Source organism: Oncorhynchus clarkii, chromosome 11 (assembly GCF_045791955.1).
Source record: "Oncorhynchus clarkii lewisi isolate Uvic-CL-2024 chromosome 11, UVic_Ocla_1.0, whole genome shotgun sequence".
Classification (NCBI taxonomy): domain Eukaryota; kingdom Metazoa; phylum Chordata; class Actinopteri; order Salmoniformes; family Salmonidae; genus Oncorhynchus; species Oncorhynchus clarkii.
In genome coordinates this window covers 32,781,680-32,797,817 of record NC_092157.1, presented here as the reverse complement: position 1 = coordinate 32,797,817, position 16,138 = coordinate 32,781,680, and the positions used below count along the sequence as shown (strand labels likewise).

Here is a 16,138-nt window from a genome sequence, read left to right as displayed (position 1 = left end):
CTGGATAAGGCATAGATGGTGGACAATCTATTCCTAGTATTTACGGAATGTCTATCTCTTACCAACTGAATACCGTTTATCGTTGAAGGAATGAGAGTTACAGAGAGGCCTGTACTCTGGAGCGTGATTGATTTGGAGGTGGAGGGTCCGTCATGGTCTGGGGCAGTGTGTCACAGCATCATTGGACTGAGCTTGTTGTCATTGCAGGCCATCTCAACGCTGTGCGTTACAGGGAAGACATCCTCCTCCCTCATGTGGTACCCTTCCTGCAGGCTCATCCTGACATGACCCTCCAACATGACAATGCCACCAGCCATACTGCTCGTTCTGTGCGTGATTTCCTGCAAGACAGGAATGTCAGTGTTCTGCCATGGCCAGCAAAGAGTCCATATCTCAATCCCATTGAGCACGTCTGATACCTGTTGGATCGGAGGGTGAGGGCTAGGGCCATTCACCCCACAGAAATGTCCGGGAACTTGCAGGTGCCTTGGTGGAAGAGTGGGGTAACATCTCACAGCAAGAACTGCCAAATCTGGAGCAGTCCATGAGGAGGAGATGCACTGCAGTAGTTAATGCAGCTGGTGGCCACACTAGATACTGACTGTTACTTTTGATTTTGACCTGGCCTTTGTTCAGGGACACATTATTCCATTTCTGTTAGTCACATGGCTGGACATGTTAAATTTATGTCTCAGTTGTTGAATCTTGTTATGTTCATACAAATATTTACACATGTTAAGTTTGCTGAAATAAACGCAGTTGACAGAGAGAGGGCGTTTCTTTTTTTGCTGAGTTTAGATGTGGTAGTCATTTGAAAATCATGTTAACCACTGTTATTGAACACAGATGGGGTTGCATACTTATTGATTGATGCATACTTAACGATTTTATTTCTTTTTTTCCCACAAACAAAATTCCACTTTGACGTTATGGGATATTCAGGCTGTAACATAGTCAAACTTTTCTAATATGCGTCTTCTGTCCTGAGCTTGTCCACATTATGACTGTGCCCACATTTTTTTGACAGGTGTAGACAATTAAAAGACATTGTGATCTGATTGGATCTTCCTGACCACCTCTGGAGGTCGTCAGACACACAGTGGACAGTGAAAACATTTTAATCATCATTATCCCGCCCTCTACAGTCATTGACAGGTGGTGCCATTGACTTATTTCATCAATATGTGTCTTCAAAATTATTATTATTATTATTATTTTAAGAATATCAGGAAATCTGGTCACAATGAGGACACAGTGGGTGGATAAGATAGATATTTTACTAGTGTGTGTAGACACAACGGCTACAATGTGGGCACAATCAGAATGTGCATGAGATCAGGACCAAGGTCGCATGTTAGCCCCAGGTACAAAAGAGGCTTCTGAGCAGCCTACTATGTATCGCAGGTGCTGCCTCTCAACCCCCTCACCAGCCCCCCCCCCCCCCCCCAATGTGAGGGTTCATTAAAAATCTAAGTTTGGAATCAGGAGGCTGGCATTTCGCATAGTCTATGGTTGCCACAGCTGTGACTGGCGGAATATTGATGTACATTGTTATGCAAATGAGAAGAACAAAGGTCATGATCAGTTATTTGTTCAGGAAAGGCATGGTGGACTAACTGTGACCCCGAATGACAAATGACATGCGCACAAGACAAGCCAGAGATATAGCCTCACCTCCTGAAAGGAGAGAAAAGGATCTAGTGTACATCCCAAATGACACCCTATTCTCTAATATAGTGCACAATATTTGACCAGGGTCCAAAGGGCTCTGGTCAAAAGAAGTGCACTACATAGGGAATGTATTTGGGACACCAGCTTTTAAGTACACTGCCTTTCTCACACTGAGGAGAGGTGCCTGAGCTTCAGACTTAGACCGGACTTGATGCAGAACCCTCATCCTGACCTAACACATTCTCCTGGTGTAGTTGAAGTTTCACACTGTGCACCAGTCTTTGCTTTGCTCTCCCGGAGTAACTATTGGTACTCATTATTCATATGGTTTACTTCCTGGTGCCAGAAAAATCCTTATTTAATGTTAATCTCAATATTCATCATCAATACGTATTTTCAGAATATCAACCTACCACTGTCTCTGCAACTGCTTTGTCTTTGACAGTATTGGGAATACCATTGAGCACAAATACTAAAAACTGTTTTTGATATCATTTGACTCTTTTAGCAGCGTTAAAAACATTTAGGTGCTGCCTGACAACAGAAATATCTAAACCCAGTTATTGTTCCTCATGGTACAGTATTGCTATCGTTTTGTTTAGAAAACTCATGAAACTGCCTCTTTAAAATGCACCAAAGGTCATCCATCTTGGTGAAAACGTGCGCCGTGTGACAACAATCGCTGTGGGCATTTTTAATATCATGTTATTAAATTGTGCAACGTAAACACAAGTCTGTATTAGATTGGGTGGAACACATGGTCTACTTCCCAAATGGCACCCTATTCCCTTTATAGAGCACTACTTTTCACCAGGGCCATGGGGAATTGGTTGTCATTTGGGACACAAAATATTAATTTTTTCCAATGAATCAGGTTTCAGTTGGGTAATCTTTTGGTCCTATGAAAAGTATGCAGCTGCTTTCTATAAAAAAGGAAACACTTAAACTGTTCATATGGAGCAGTTGTCACATATGGGTCGTTCTAAAAAATGTTTTAATTGAAGTGTTTTTATTATTAATGAGAAGGTCATGTTACTGTATGCTATTTGTTTGTGCTCAGATTGAAGGTTTGTCTATTTGAGTGTCAGGCTTTTACATTTTGTTTTTATCAGAGTTGTATTCACTGTATTTACTGTATTTGACATTAACGTCAATGTAAGACAGTTATATTGCAAACAATGTGTTTTTATATATTGTAGTCCACTGTCAGTACCATGAAATGTGCTTGTCCCTCGGGTCAGGAGTGACATATTTTGAGTTAAAAATATATTTTTCTCCCTTTAAATGTCATAGTACAAAGGAAAGTAATATAGTTATTTAGTGGACTACTTAAAAAAACTAAAATATCAATTAAATATTACAAATCCTTTACAAGTAATAGCTGTTCCTCAATTTCATGTCACTGGTGTTAAAATATATAAAAACCACCACTTTGAAAAATTCAACATCCTTGCCAAATTCTTCCTGGGTCAAAGGTTCATTAGAGACGGGACTGTTTTGAAAAGCGCCCTCAACAATTATATTAAAAAATACTAATTAGCATTTTATTACTGTTTCAATATTGTCATTACATAATATGGCTTTCCTTTTGATAAATATGGAAAAATGCTGCTGAAAAGCAAAGACTCTACAGACAGTGCAGGGATGCTTACACACACCGCAGAGAAGCCTACCTTAAAAAACACCAGACTTACTGAAAGCATTTAGAGAGTCAAAAAAGAAAGTGAAGGATCTCATAGAGAGGGAAAAAGACAGTGAAGGAAATGGCGGGGTCAGACAGAAAAAACACAACCGTGTTGACGACAGTGTTGACCCCCCTCCCCCATCCACTCCAGACAGTGAACCCATTACTGCAAGGTCAGAATTAAGACAATGTGTCTGTAGGAAGACATATGTACTCTGTATCTACAGAGTTACTTAAAGGGATAGTTCACCTAAATTACAAAATGACGTTTTGGGTTCCTTACCTGGTATGCAGTCTATGGACAAAGTATGACAGCACGCCATACTTTTGTTTACCTGGCTACTGTTTCAAAGGCTAATTATTTTGCATTTGTGGCATAAAACCAAAGCATTAATTGCTGTCATACCTTGTCCATAGACTGCTTACACAGTAAGGAAACCAATATGTCATTTTGTAATTCAGATGAACTATCCCTTTAATTAGGCCAACACAATATTTGTCACATGGCACGAGAACGTACATACACTGTTTTAACAACTATGTAGTTTTGTGGATAGGCGTGGCAGAGTAGTATTTCATGTTTGTATTGTGTTGCATGTATCTTACACTGGAAATCGAATACAATTATATATTACATCTTTACAGACTTTACAACACATCTGTTGTGTTATGAAAGACACATTTTAGTCAATAGGCTTCATCTTTTGTTCTTAATCTTTGGCCAATAACCCTCATTTTATTGTTCATATTACATCAACCCATTTTATGAAATCTGAAATAATTTGTAATTAAGCATATTTACTAATAAATTGATAAAATATGTTTGAAATAATCGTATGTTTGTCATTGGTTTTACATTGTGTCACTGGTGTTACATTGGGTCACTGGTGTTACATTGCGCCACTGGTGTTACATTGTGTCACTGGTGTTACATTGCGCCACTGGTGTTACATTGCGCCACTGGTGTTACATTGTGTCACTAGTGTTACATTGTGTCACTGGTGTTACATTGTGTCACTAGTGTTACATTGTGTCACTGGTGTTACATTGTGTCACTGGTGTTACATTGTGTCACTAGTGTTACATTGTGTCACTGGTGTTACATTGTGTCACTAGTGTTACATTGCGCCACTGGTGTTACTGTATGGCATATTGGTGTTCTGGCATCAGAGTTGCCCAATTTAATTGAGTATATTTTTTGTATCTACCTAACTGTTGCTACATTCATTAGTAAACATTTTAAGGATATGATCATTGAATTTTGATGAATCAACCTCAATTATTTCTAATGTTACAAAAAAAACAATAGTATAAATGGAAAAATGTCAGACAATAAAACTTTACACATGCATGTTTAATGTAAATGATTACTAATTGAAAAATATGTTGAGCTGTCATTTATGCTGGGGGTTAATTAAGGAGTTAATTATTATCTGACTATAAGTTTTGATAAATAAAATTAAAAAAGAATGACACATTTGTAAAAGTTGGCTGTTCAATAAGCAACCGTTTTCATAGAATGACCCATGTACAGTGGAGATTAGCCACAGAGGGTGAGAAGGTGTAAAAGTGTTCATTAACATAAACAGATGACAGGCACTATGGGCCTTCTACTATAATGTCAACATGCTGCAAAATGGTAGGGTGAGCAGAAGGCCAGACATGTTTTCTCCAATATCTGTTTTTACATGTAGGCCTACTGAACCTGATCCTTTTCAATTATGTGTACTGTATATCTTTCTATCTCCTCCTAATCATTGGATGTTTATCGACACTCTGTAAAGATGTGAAATGCTCAAACTCCCACTGCTCCTTTATCTATAGCATAACATACACTGGGTGTACAAAACATTTGGAGCACCTTCCTTTTTGCCCTCAGAACAGCCTCAATTTGTCTGGGCGTGGACTACAAGGTGTCAAAAGCGTTGGGCCACAGGGATACTGGCTCATGCTTCCCACAGTTGTGTCAAGTTGGCTGGATGACCTTTGGGTGGTGGGACCATTTTATTTATTTATTTTTTATTTTTTGTTGAATTTGACCCCTTTTTCTCCCCAATTTCGCGGTATCCAATTGTTGTAGTAGCTACTATCTTGTCTCATTGCTACAACTCCCGTACGGGCTCGGGAGAGACGAAGGCTGAATGTCATGCGTCCTCCGATACACAACCCAACCAGCCGTACTGCTTCTTAACACAGCACGCATCCAACCCGGAAGCCAGCCGCACCAATGTGTCGGAGGCTACACCGTACACCTGGCAACCTTGGCTAGCGCGCACTGCGCCCGGCCCGCCACAGGAGTCGCTGGTGCGCGATGAGACAAGGAGATCCCTACCGACCAATCCCTCCCTAACCCGGACGACGCTAGGCCAATTGTGCGTCGCCCCACGGACCTCCCGGTCGCGGCCGGCTACGACAGAGCCTGGGCGCGAACCCAGGGACTCTGATGGCACAGCTGGCGCTGCAGTACAGCGCCCTTAACCACTGCGCCACCCTGGAGGCCCGGTGGGACCATTCTTGATACAGAGGGGGAAATGTTGAGCGTGAAAAACCCAGCAGCGTCGCAGTTCAAAGACACTTAAGTGTAGAAATCATTAAGAACACCTTGCCAGTTCACCCTCTGAATGGCACACATACACAATCCATATTGTCTCAAGGCTTAAAAATCCTTCCTTAACCTGTCTCCTCCCCTTCATCGGCACCGATTTGAAGTGGAGTTAACAGGTGACATCAAGGGTTCATAGCTGGATTCATCTGGTCAGTCTATGTCATGGAAAGAGCAATTGTCCTTAATGCCCATAACAGTTTAAGACCTGTCTAAGCCGGGGGTTCTACTAAGCTACATGGAATTGTTTTAAGAAGGTCGTACTAAGGATCATTTAGCTATTTGATTTGGAATTTGTAATGTTTTGTACCCTTTAGCCCTTTAAAAAAAAAAATGTATTCTTTAAAATGTAGTTGTATATCTAACGATGTTGTGACACATTTTGATGGCGGCGTCCTTCTCATTTTTAATTATGCAAAGGAGGCGGCTCCTCTGCCAAGCAGAAGAAAGCAATCTTAGTATGCAAATGGCTACGGTCCCACTGGAGTGCGCGGATTAGATGTGTGTTGATAAACTCACTTATGATGAGTGACAGTGAGCAACATTGGGGTCACGCTGGTCAGTCACGCAGCCACCGCTGATAAAAACACACAGAGGCAAAGTGCCAGGAGTTTGCCAGATGCATGATGGGACAGTGATGAAACTGTAAAATGTCAGTGTCACACCTGTTTGCCCGTTAACAACCGGGGAGGGAAGAGGGGTGTGTGTGTGTGTGTGTGTGTGTGTGTGTGTGTGTGTGTGTGTGTGTGTGTGTGTGTGTGTGTGTGTGTGTGTGTGTGTGTGTGTGTGTGTGTGTGTGTGTGTGTGTGTGTGTGTGCGAGTGCATGCGTGTGCATGCGTGTGCGAGCGTGTGCGAGTGTGTGCGTGTGCGTGCGAGTGCGTGCGTGTGCGTGCATGCATGTGTGTGTGCGCGTGTGTGTCACTAATGAGCAGAGATATCCACCATGATTGAAGGCTTGCCTTTTTATCCCACCAGATGTTGTGCTGCTTAAAATCTCATCGCACTCTTTTTTTTCCTCCTAACTGTTAAAAGTCTATTAGCCATTCCCCAAAAACCTCTTAAACTCCAATTTTACAGCCATGTCCCAGGCGTCATATTCCAAGGGGAAAACACACATCTGACTTGAATTGACACATCTGACTTAGACTTGAGTCAACACACCTGACCTGATAGACCATACTTCCTCATAATACTGATCAACCCTCTAGAGTTGAGTGGATCAGTTCGAGCTGCTCATCATCTCTCCAGAACAGCATCATTCAGAGCAATAAACACAAGCATTTCACTAACACCTGCAATAACATCTGCTAAATATGTGCAGGTGACCAATAAAATGTGATGTGATTAATAGTCAAAGTCTCAGTCTCCCACCCACCAAGGCAAAGCAGACTAAAATGGAAACGGCCTTATCCCTGTTGAGCCGTTGGTGACAGTGACACTGTCTGTGTGCATAGAGGGGGTACATATGGGCTGCGTCTCCTTTTCTTGTTGCTGACGTATCCCTCCCCTGACAGCTCGTATAACTGGGGCGGAGAACAGGCTTACTGCCGCTATTCTGCATTCCTCAGACCTCATTATCATCATAGATGTGCAGATGAGCTGCCACGGCCATCCATAGCACCATCCACAGATCCATGACAGGATTTCAAGTACACAGCACTAATCAGCTTAGAAATGACTGTATGGAAACCATAATTACACATATTTAATTACTTATCATCCGAAGGATACAATTTTATTAGAAAATGTATTCATGGTAATTGCTTTTTCCTGCTGTCGCTTACCTAGTGGGTTCCAATGCCTTTTGCTACTCTGTCATCTCTCCTTTGGGAGGATGAATACGTTTAAAGTAGTGAAATATTACAAAATTAAAAAGTGCATAGCTTTTTTAATGACCATTGGTTTAACCAAGTGACTAGGGATTTTAACGTTTCCAGATAGCTAGGATGCTTCCTCTAGTCTAGCGTGACAGCTCCATCGGACTCAACTGTCAGGCATTTGTTTGTACTTTCACAACGTGGTCCGTCCGTGAGTATGACAGGTCCTGGTCCAAGAGTACAGAAATGGGAGGAATGAGTGATGTCAAATGGGAAAATGTATCTGTCCCAGCAACAACGTTAAATATTGAAGCTATCCTCAAGTGCATGGCTCACTCAGACCCCAAACGAGCAGCTTGAAAACCCAATTATCCTTTGATAATAGTGCAGGTCCCTAAGACACAGACCAAACCCTGAACGACGAGTGGACCTTTTCAGTCTCAGACCTTTTCAATTGCACTTAAAATGCTCTTACAATCCACTCTGTTACAGGTATTGACATGTTGAATGCACCGAGCTGTCTGTTTGAACGTACTGGCACACAGCTTGGACACCCATGCATACCCCACAAGACATGCCACCAGAGGTCTCTTCACAGTCCCCAAGTCCAGAATAGACGCACAGTACTACATAGTGCCACAACTACATGAAACTCTATTCCTCATCAGGTAACTGATACAAGTAGAATCAGATTTTTTTTAAACGATAACAACACACCTTATGGAACAGCGGGGACTGTGAAGAGACGCAAACACAGGCACAGACATGTGCATACACACACATGATAACATATGCACTATACACACATGTACACATGGATTTTGTGTTGTAAATATGTGGTAGTAGAGTAGAGGCCTGAGGGCACACACTTAATGTGTTATAAAATCTGTTGTGAATGTATTGTAATGTAATTGAAATAATATTGTATAAACTGCCTTATTTTAGCTGGACCCCAGGATGATTAGCTGCCTTGACAGCAGCTAATGGGGATCCGTAATAAATACAAATAAACTAAGCCCAAGGGGGTGAGGTATATGGCCAATATACCACAGCTAACGCATCGCGAGGTGCCTGGATACAGCCCTTAGTCGTGGTATATTGGCCATATACCACAAATCCCTGAGGTGCCTTATTGCTATTATAAATTGGTTACCAACGTAATTAGAGCAGTAAAAATACATGTTTTTCATACCTGTGGCACAGTCAGCATTCAGGGCTCGAACCACCCAGTTTAAAATCTGTAACAACCCACCCTTTTAATGTTCTCACGTGCTCTCCTCTCCTCTGACTCCCAACCACTACTTTGTTTTAATTACTGCTAACTCTCAATCCCTTAATACACTTGTAAATTCATGGTCACATTTGTGTGCGGGTCTTAGCAAACTCAATACTTCCCCAATCAATAGGGCCTCTGTGTACATCTACATCAGTGTATTGCTCTGGACTTCATTACTAGGTTGGTGTTGGTTTGGTTGAATTACAAGGTGCAACGTCAAATTCCCAATCGCGGGTGGAATCCGATTGGCCAGGCTAGGTAGTTTTAGATGCGATTATCGCAGTGAAAGGAGAGTTTTACACTATACAACTTACTCAGCTGTTCAAGCAGCTGCTTTGTGGCTGTGAATCATAGAGGTGGGTTGTTGTTACAGAACCAAACACCTGCTGATCAATGGATGAGTAACACAACGAGCTTACAAACATGCCACTTGGCCATGGAGAGCATACGGAAATCCCAAGTGTTTACTGGGAGCTGGCTGGGATGCTTTCCAGGATCCCCCCCCCCCCCCCCAAAAAAAAGAAAAAGGGCCTGGTGTTGTTGAGAATGAATGGGGATAAAATTGCTGAGGCAGTCTCTCATGTCTATCCAAGGCCCTGATAACTTTGATCTTCTTCACAAACGAATAAGGTTTTTAACTAGTTTGCGCTGCTGGGCAATATCCTTGTCCCTCGTTCGCTTTCTTCTTCTGTCTGTCTGGTAGAAATGCTGATCCTGAGTAAACTGCTCCAATATGAATAGTTATGCACAAGTGTACGGCAATGACTTGTGAGTAGGAATATGGACAGCCACCATGTGCTCAACAACTTTCAGAAACTGAAAATTGCCATGACAACTTAGAAAGTAAAGATGATCAAGTGCCTTGCTCTCGGTGCAAGAGGCTACACAAACCTGATGTGAGATTGAAATGAAGACAATCAAGGGCCTCCTGGGTGGCGCAGTGGTCTAGCTGTGCCACCAGAGATTCTGGGTTCGAGCCCAGGCTCTGTCGCAGCCGGCTGTGACCGGGAGGCCCATGGAGCGGCGCACAGTTGGCCCAGCATCGTCTGGGTTAGGGAGGGTTTGGCCGGCAGGGATATCCTTGTCTCATTGCGCACTAGCGACTCCTGTGTCGGGCGCAGTGCACTCTGACCAGATTGCCAGGTGTACAGTGTTCCTCCAACACATTGGTGCGGCTGGCTTCTGGGTTGGATGTGCATTATGTCAAGAAGCAGTGAGGTCGGGTTAGGTTTCGGAGGATGCATGGCTCTCGACCTTTGCCTCTCCCGAGTCCGTACAGGAGTTGCAGCGATGAGACAAGACTGTAACTACTACCAATTGGATACAATGAAATTGGGGAGAACAAAATGGGTAAAAAATAAATGAAGACAATCTGACTGCTGCCCAGAAATTTCTCTCCTGGTATTAATGTAAATCACTGGGCTGATTATCTGTTTCATTGCCTGCCCTGTCTCTCAACTGACAAAAGGCGGTGAGCCAAGCATTTCATCTGTCCAGGCATGGAGTTCTAAAATATATCACTGCTTTCTTCACGTGGGTTAAGCCTATTGAAGACCTTCAGGTGGATGCGTTGCAAAATAAACTGCAGGAGAATTCATCTGCGTGTGGGTTTCCATCTTTATTTCAGGCATGGCATTCAGTCAATGATCACCCTCTGGTAAAAGAAGCTGGCTTTTATTCAGCTGATCAAATGCCATTGGTACTTCTTCCTTTTAATGTTTTCTAAAGAGCTACAGTAGTGGACCAATTGACAGACAAATGTCTGGACAACCGTTCTATGGTTTATTATCAATCTGATAGAATTTTGTTTCCACACAAAATATATCATTTTCATTAACAAGTTCAGTAAACATTTTAATAGCACAACAAGCTTCCAATAATTTATATTCTATACATGGACTTTACCTGTACACATGAGTCACAATATTCTGTCGATAAAGAGGACAAAACAGGCCTTCAATGCCAATATAATTCAGGTTAATCATATCACATCATATTGTTAATATCTATATTGCTCACGCTACACTGAGCGTACAAAACATTAAGAACACCTGCTCTTTTCATGACAGACTAACCAGGTGAAAGCTATGATCCCTTATTTATGTCACTTGTTGAATCCACCTCAATCAGTGTAGATGAAGAGGAGGAGACAGCTTAGTTAAAGAAGGATTTTTATGCCTTGAGATAATTGAGACATGGATTGTGTATGTTTGTCATTCAGAGGGTAACTGGGCAAAACAACTCAATATTAGGCAGGTCTTCTTAATGGTTGGTACACTTATTGTATTTATAATCATTACATTTCAGTGATTTTAAATATTAACGGTATTAAATTAATATACAAAACAATGTACATAACAAACAAAAGCAGTCTGCACAAGAGAACAACTAGATTAAATCAGATCAAGCACTAACCAGCGATTGCAGACACCCACATAGCGGATGTTTTGGCTGTGTCGGAGGTTGAATTGCCTTGGAGCCGTGAAATCAGTGTGCAGCTGCTCTTAGTCATTGTCATGAAGCCACACCCGCCCCAATCGTGTTATAAGTTCACAACAAGACATTGCAGGCTATATAGAAATAATGATGCTCGAATTGAAAAATCATTCAACAAAATAACATCTCACATTCAAGGGTTCGAACTGCATGGCTGCATGGGATTTCTGTTCATGCGACTGCGCAGCCAATGGCATTGTCCGCTTTAGGTATAATGCCGGGAGCTGCTTGTGGATTTGACAGCTCTTAACGCAGTTCCACCTCCGACACAGTCAAAACAACTGCTATGCGGATATTGGCTAAAGCGTATCTGACTAAATCGAGCCTCACATACAGGCCCTGTTTAAACACTTCCTTCCTACTTCAAGTTATCACAGATATGAATCGGTTGGATTGGGGGAAAGCAATAGGGTGGTGGTACAGCCAGAAGAGGACTGGCCATTCCTCAGAGCCTGGTTTCTTTCTAGGTTCCTTCCTTTCTAGGGAGTTCTTCGAGGGGTCTGTACACTACCGGTCCAAAGTTTTAGAACACCTACTCTTTCAAAGGTTTTTCTTTATTTTTTATATTTTTTACATTGTAGAATAATAGTGAAGACGTCAAAACTACGAAATAACACATATGTAGTAAGTGTTAAACAAATCAAAATATATTTTATATTTTATATTCTTCAAAAAGCCACCCTTTGCATTGATGACAGCTTTGCAAACTCTTGGCATTCTCTCAATCAGCTTCATGAGGTAGTCACCTGGAATGCATTTCAATTAACAGGTGTGCCTTTTTAAAAGTTAATAGGTAGAATTTCTTAATGCATTTGAGCCAATCAGTTGTGTTGTGACAAGGTAGGGGGGTATACGGAAGACAGCCCAATTTGGTAAAAGACCAAGTCCATATTATGGCATGAACAGCTCAAATAAGCAAAGATAAATGACAGTCCATCATTACTTTAAGACATGAAGGTCAGTCAATCTGGAAAATTTCAAGAACTTGAAAGTGTCTTTAAGTGCAGTCGCAGAAACCATCAAGCGCTATGATGAAACTGACTCTCACGAGGACCGCCACAGGAAAGGAAGACCCAGTTACCTCTGTTGCAGAGGATAAGTTCATTAGAGTTACCAGCCTCAGAAATTGCAGCCCAAATAAATGCTTTACAGAGTTCATGTTACAGACACATCTCAACATCAACTGTTTAGAGGAGATTGTGTGAATCAGGCCTTCATGGTCGAATCGCTGCAAAGAAACCACCACTAAAGGACACCAATAAGAAGAAGAGACTTGCTTGGGCCAAGAAACACGAGCAATGAACATTAGACCGGTGGAAATTTCTCCTTTTGTCTGGAGTCCAAATTATAGATTTTTGGTTCCAACCGCCGTGTCTTTGTGAGACGCGGTGTGGTGAACGGATTATCTCCACATGTGTAGTTCCCACCGTAAAGCATGGATGAGGAGGTGTTATCGTGTGGGGGTGCTTTGCTGGTGACACTGTCTGTGATTTATTTAGAATTCAAGGCACTCTTAACCGGCATGGCTACTACAGCATTCTGCAGCGATACGCCATCCCATCTGGTTTGGGCTTATGGGACTATAATTTGTTTCTCAAAAGGATAATGACCGAACATACCTCCAGGCTGTGTAAGGACTTTTTGACCAAGAAGGAGAGTTACGGAGTGCTGCATCAGTTGACCTCGCCTCCACAATCACCCGACTTCAACCAAATTGAGATGATTTGGGAAAAGTCGGATGGCAGAGTGAAGGAAAAGCAGCCAACAAGTGTTCAGCATGTGTGGGAACTCCTTCAAGACTGTTAGAAAAGTATTCCTGGTGAAGCAGGTTGAGAGAATGACAAGTGTGCAAAGCTGTCATCAAGGCAAAGGCTGGCTACTTTGAAGAATCTCAAATATAAAATATATTTAGATTTGTTTAACACTTTTTTGGTTACTGCATGATTCCATATGTGTTATTCTACAATTCTACAATGTAGAAAATAGTAAAAATAAAGAAAAACCCCTTGAATGAGTAGGTGTTCTAAAACGTTTGACCGGTAGTGTATATCACTTACAGATTCTCAAGGAAGGAAGGATACATTTCGAATGTATTTGAACAGGGCCATAGAATGTGGTTCAGAACTTTAATAGTAAAGATCACATCGACATTGTTCTTTGAAGCAGCTTCTCTATATACAGGACACAGATGTTCAGGCCTTGAATACAATATCATATTCTTCACACATCAATAACCAATTATCTGATTCTTAGTATAATAGATTATTCAGATCACAAAGAGAGAGAGAGAGAGAGAGAGAGAACACACATGACTTTGTCTAGCTATCTGTAAGTGGCACTGGAACACAACTGCAAAAAGAATACATCACACTTAAGAAGACCAGGTCGGTCAAGTATCTGGCACAACATTCATAAGTATACCAAGAGCGAGAATCAGAGGAGAGAGAAACAAGAGAAGATAGGTATGTATGTCCCAAATGGCACCACCCTATTCCCTACATAGTGTACCACTTTTGACCAGACCCTTATGGGCCCTGTTCAAAAGTAGCGCACTGCGTAGGGAATAGGGTGCCATTTGGGACAGAAGCGAGATGACAGACTTGAGTGGGCAGAAAAAACATGTGTTTAGACAGCGAGACGTGGCACGGTGTGGGGCGGCGTCGAGTTTCACTGTGGAAGTGCTTTAAGGATGGCATTCACCTCCTCCGCTACGGCTGTCAGTGCAAGCTCAAACTGCTCCTGTGGAGAGAGAGAGAGAGAGAGAGAGTTGTTCAGTGGCTGGTTTACCTCTTGTCCGGTGTGTAAAGGTTTACGACTGTCAGTGAGTCATGTCGTAGTGACACTTTTGTCTAATGCCCCCTTGTTGTGTTGTGGCTACAGAGACAATGGAGGGAGCAGTTGTGCCCTTCTCCGAGCTCCCTCTCTGAGTGTGTGAGGGAAGTCAGTGCCACTGTAGACCCAACCAGGGATGTCTTTAAAAAAAGCTTCTAAAGGCCTAGATTCAATCACATCCATGCTAGCCGACACCCGCATAGCTGATGTTCTGGCAGCGGAACTGCGTCAAATGCACAAGCGGCTCCCGGCGTTATACCTATCACTGGACGTTGCCATTGGACGCACCAAGTCACATGTCAAAATCACATGTAGCCATGTTGCAAGTTTGAACAATGGCATGTGTGATGTAATCTACACCTCGATTAGGCTGATATAAATGCTGATTATTTCATTTTTGTATCATTATTTCTATATAGCCTACACTTTCCCGTTCAGAACTTACGTGTTTGGAATGGGTGTGGCTTCTAGACAATGACCACAAGAGCAGCTGCTCACCGATTTGACAGCTTCAGGGCAGTTACACCTCAGACACACAGGTGTTGGCTAGCGCGGGTTAGCGCTTGAACTGATTGAATCTAGGCCTAAGTCAACTCTTCTCTCAAGTGTGTGTTTGTGTGTGTGTGTGTGTGTTTGTGTGTGACTCACTCTGCTCCCTGAAGAGCACAACAGGGCCGGTCGATTTTCACCCTGAAGACCTACTGTTTCACATTCCACACCTCAACTCTCATTCAGCCTGCAGGCGCTAAAATAAACTTACCGAAGAGAGGTAGGCGTTCACAAGAATCCGGCTTCAGAATTGTCAACACCAGAAATGCCACATTTTCGCCTCGGGTAAAATAAAATCTATACTGAGGAGTTCTTTACAACAAGTAATGTCGACAGTTTTTTGTTGCTCAGGTTGTTCCTATTTTTATATGTCTTTATACAGGACCTTTAGTAGCTGTAGTTAATTAAAAAAAATAGATTGACGCTGCTTCGCCTATTGCAGATCTCAGCTTTAAGGTGCATTATGGTGGCCTAGGAAGAGGGTTTTACATTTCCACCACCGGAGGGAGTCAAACCTCTGTCTTCACCACAAAGTTACAGGATGCTTGCTTGAGCATAGAGTAAGTATTGTCTATTGGTATGACAAAAGTGTAACGCTGTAATATCTGACACTTCTATCTACATGTAAGACCAGAACAGCTAATGTTGTATATATTGTACAGCTAAAAGCTGTCCTAAATCCTACAATCTCCAATTTATGCTGTTCATGAAACAGTGAGGCACCACATCAATAATATTGCTAGTTCTCTGATGTAATTTAATTTGCCCTTAGATGTTTTAGTAAAAGACTTTAAACATTTATTTTTGCCAAAATGAAAACTTCCCTAACTAGCTCCAATCAGAGACCTGAGTCACTGGTAAATGGGATTCAGGGAAAGCTGGATTAAATCAATATAATTTACATAAATAAAACATTCAGGAAGTCTCCAGTCTTTTAGTAAACAACTTTCACAAATGTCATATGTCCTAATTTTGCACTGAGTTTGCCTTAATTGATATTCCGGAGCTCAATGCGTCTGTCTTAAAAGACACAAAAGCTTTCGCTGCCCATCATAATAATTCAGTGTTCATAAATGAGAGACTATTGTCTGTTTAAATACAGAAATTCTCCAGAGAACCCACTTGATTGTAACGAGACGTTTCAAACCTCCCTCGCTAAAATGAGTTAAATTATTTGAGTTAAGAACAGGGGAATTGGAGTTAAGAGGCT

At 42.0% G+C, this 16,138-nt stretch overlaps 2 protein-coding genes across 2 annotated transcripts in view; one reads left to right on the top strand and one right to left on the bottom strand.

The window, feature by feature from the left end:
• The window catches only part of LOC139420439 (dnaJ homolog subfamily B member 6-like), an 83,134-nt gene that overhangs the window by 61,234 nt on the left and 5,762 nt on the right, over window positions 1-16,138 (top strand). The window lies entirely within an intron of this gene.
• LOC139420438 (receptor-type tyrosine-protein phosphatase N2-like) overlaps window positions 12,237-16,138 on the bottom strand; it is a 303,402-nt gene continuing 299,500 nt past the window's right edge. The window contains exon 22 of the mRNA XM_071170577.1: window positions 12,237-14,286. Coding sequence (XP_071026678.1) covers window positions 14,215-14,286 — 72 coding nt within the window. The 3' untranslated portion in view covers window positions 12,237-14,214. The remainder of the gene's footprint in view (window positions 14,287-16,138) is intronic.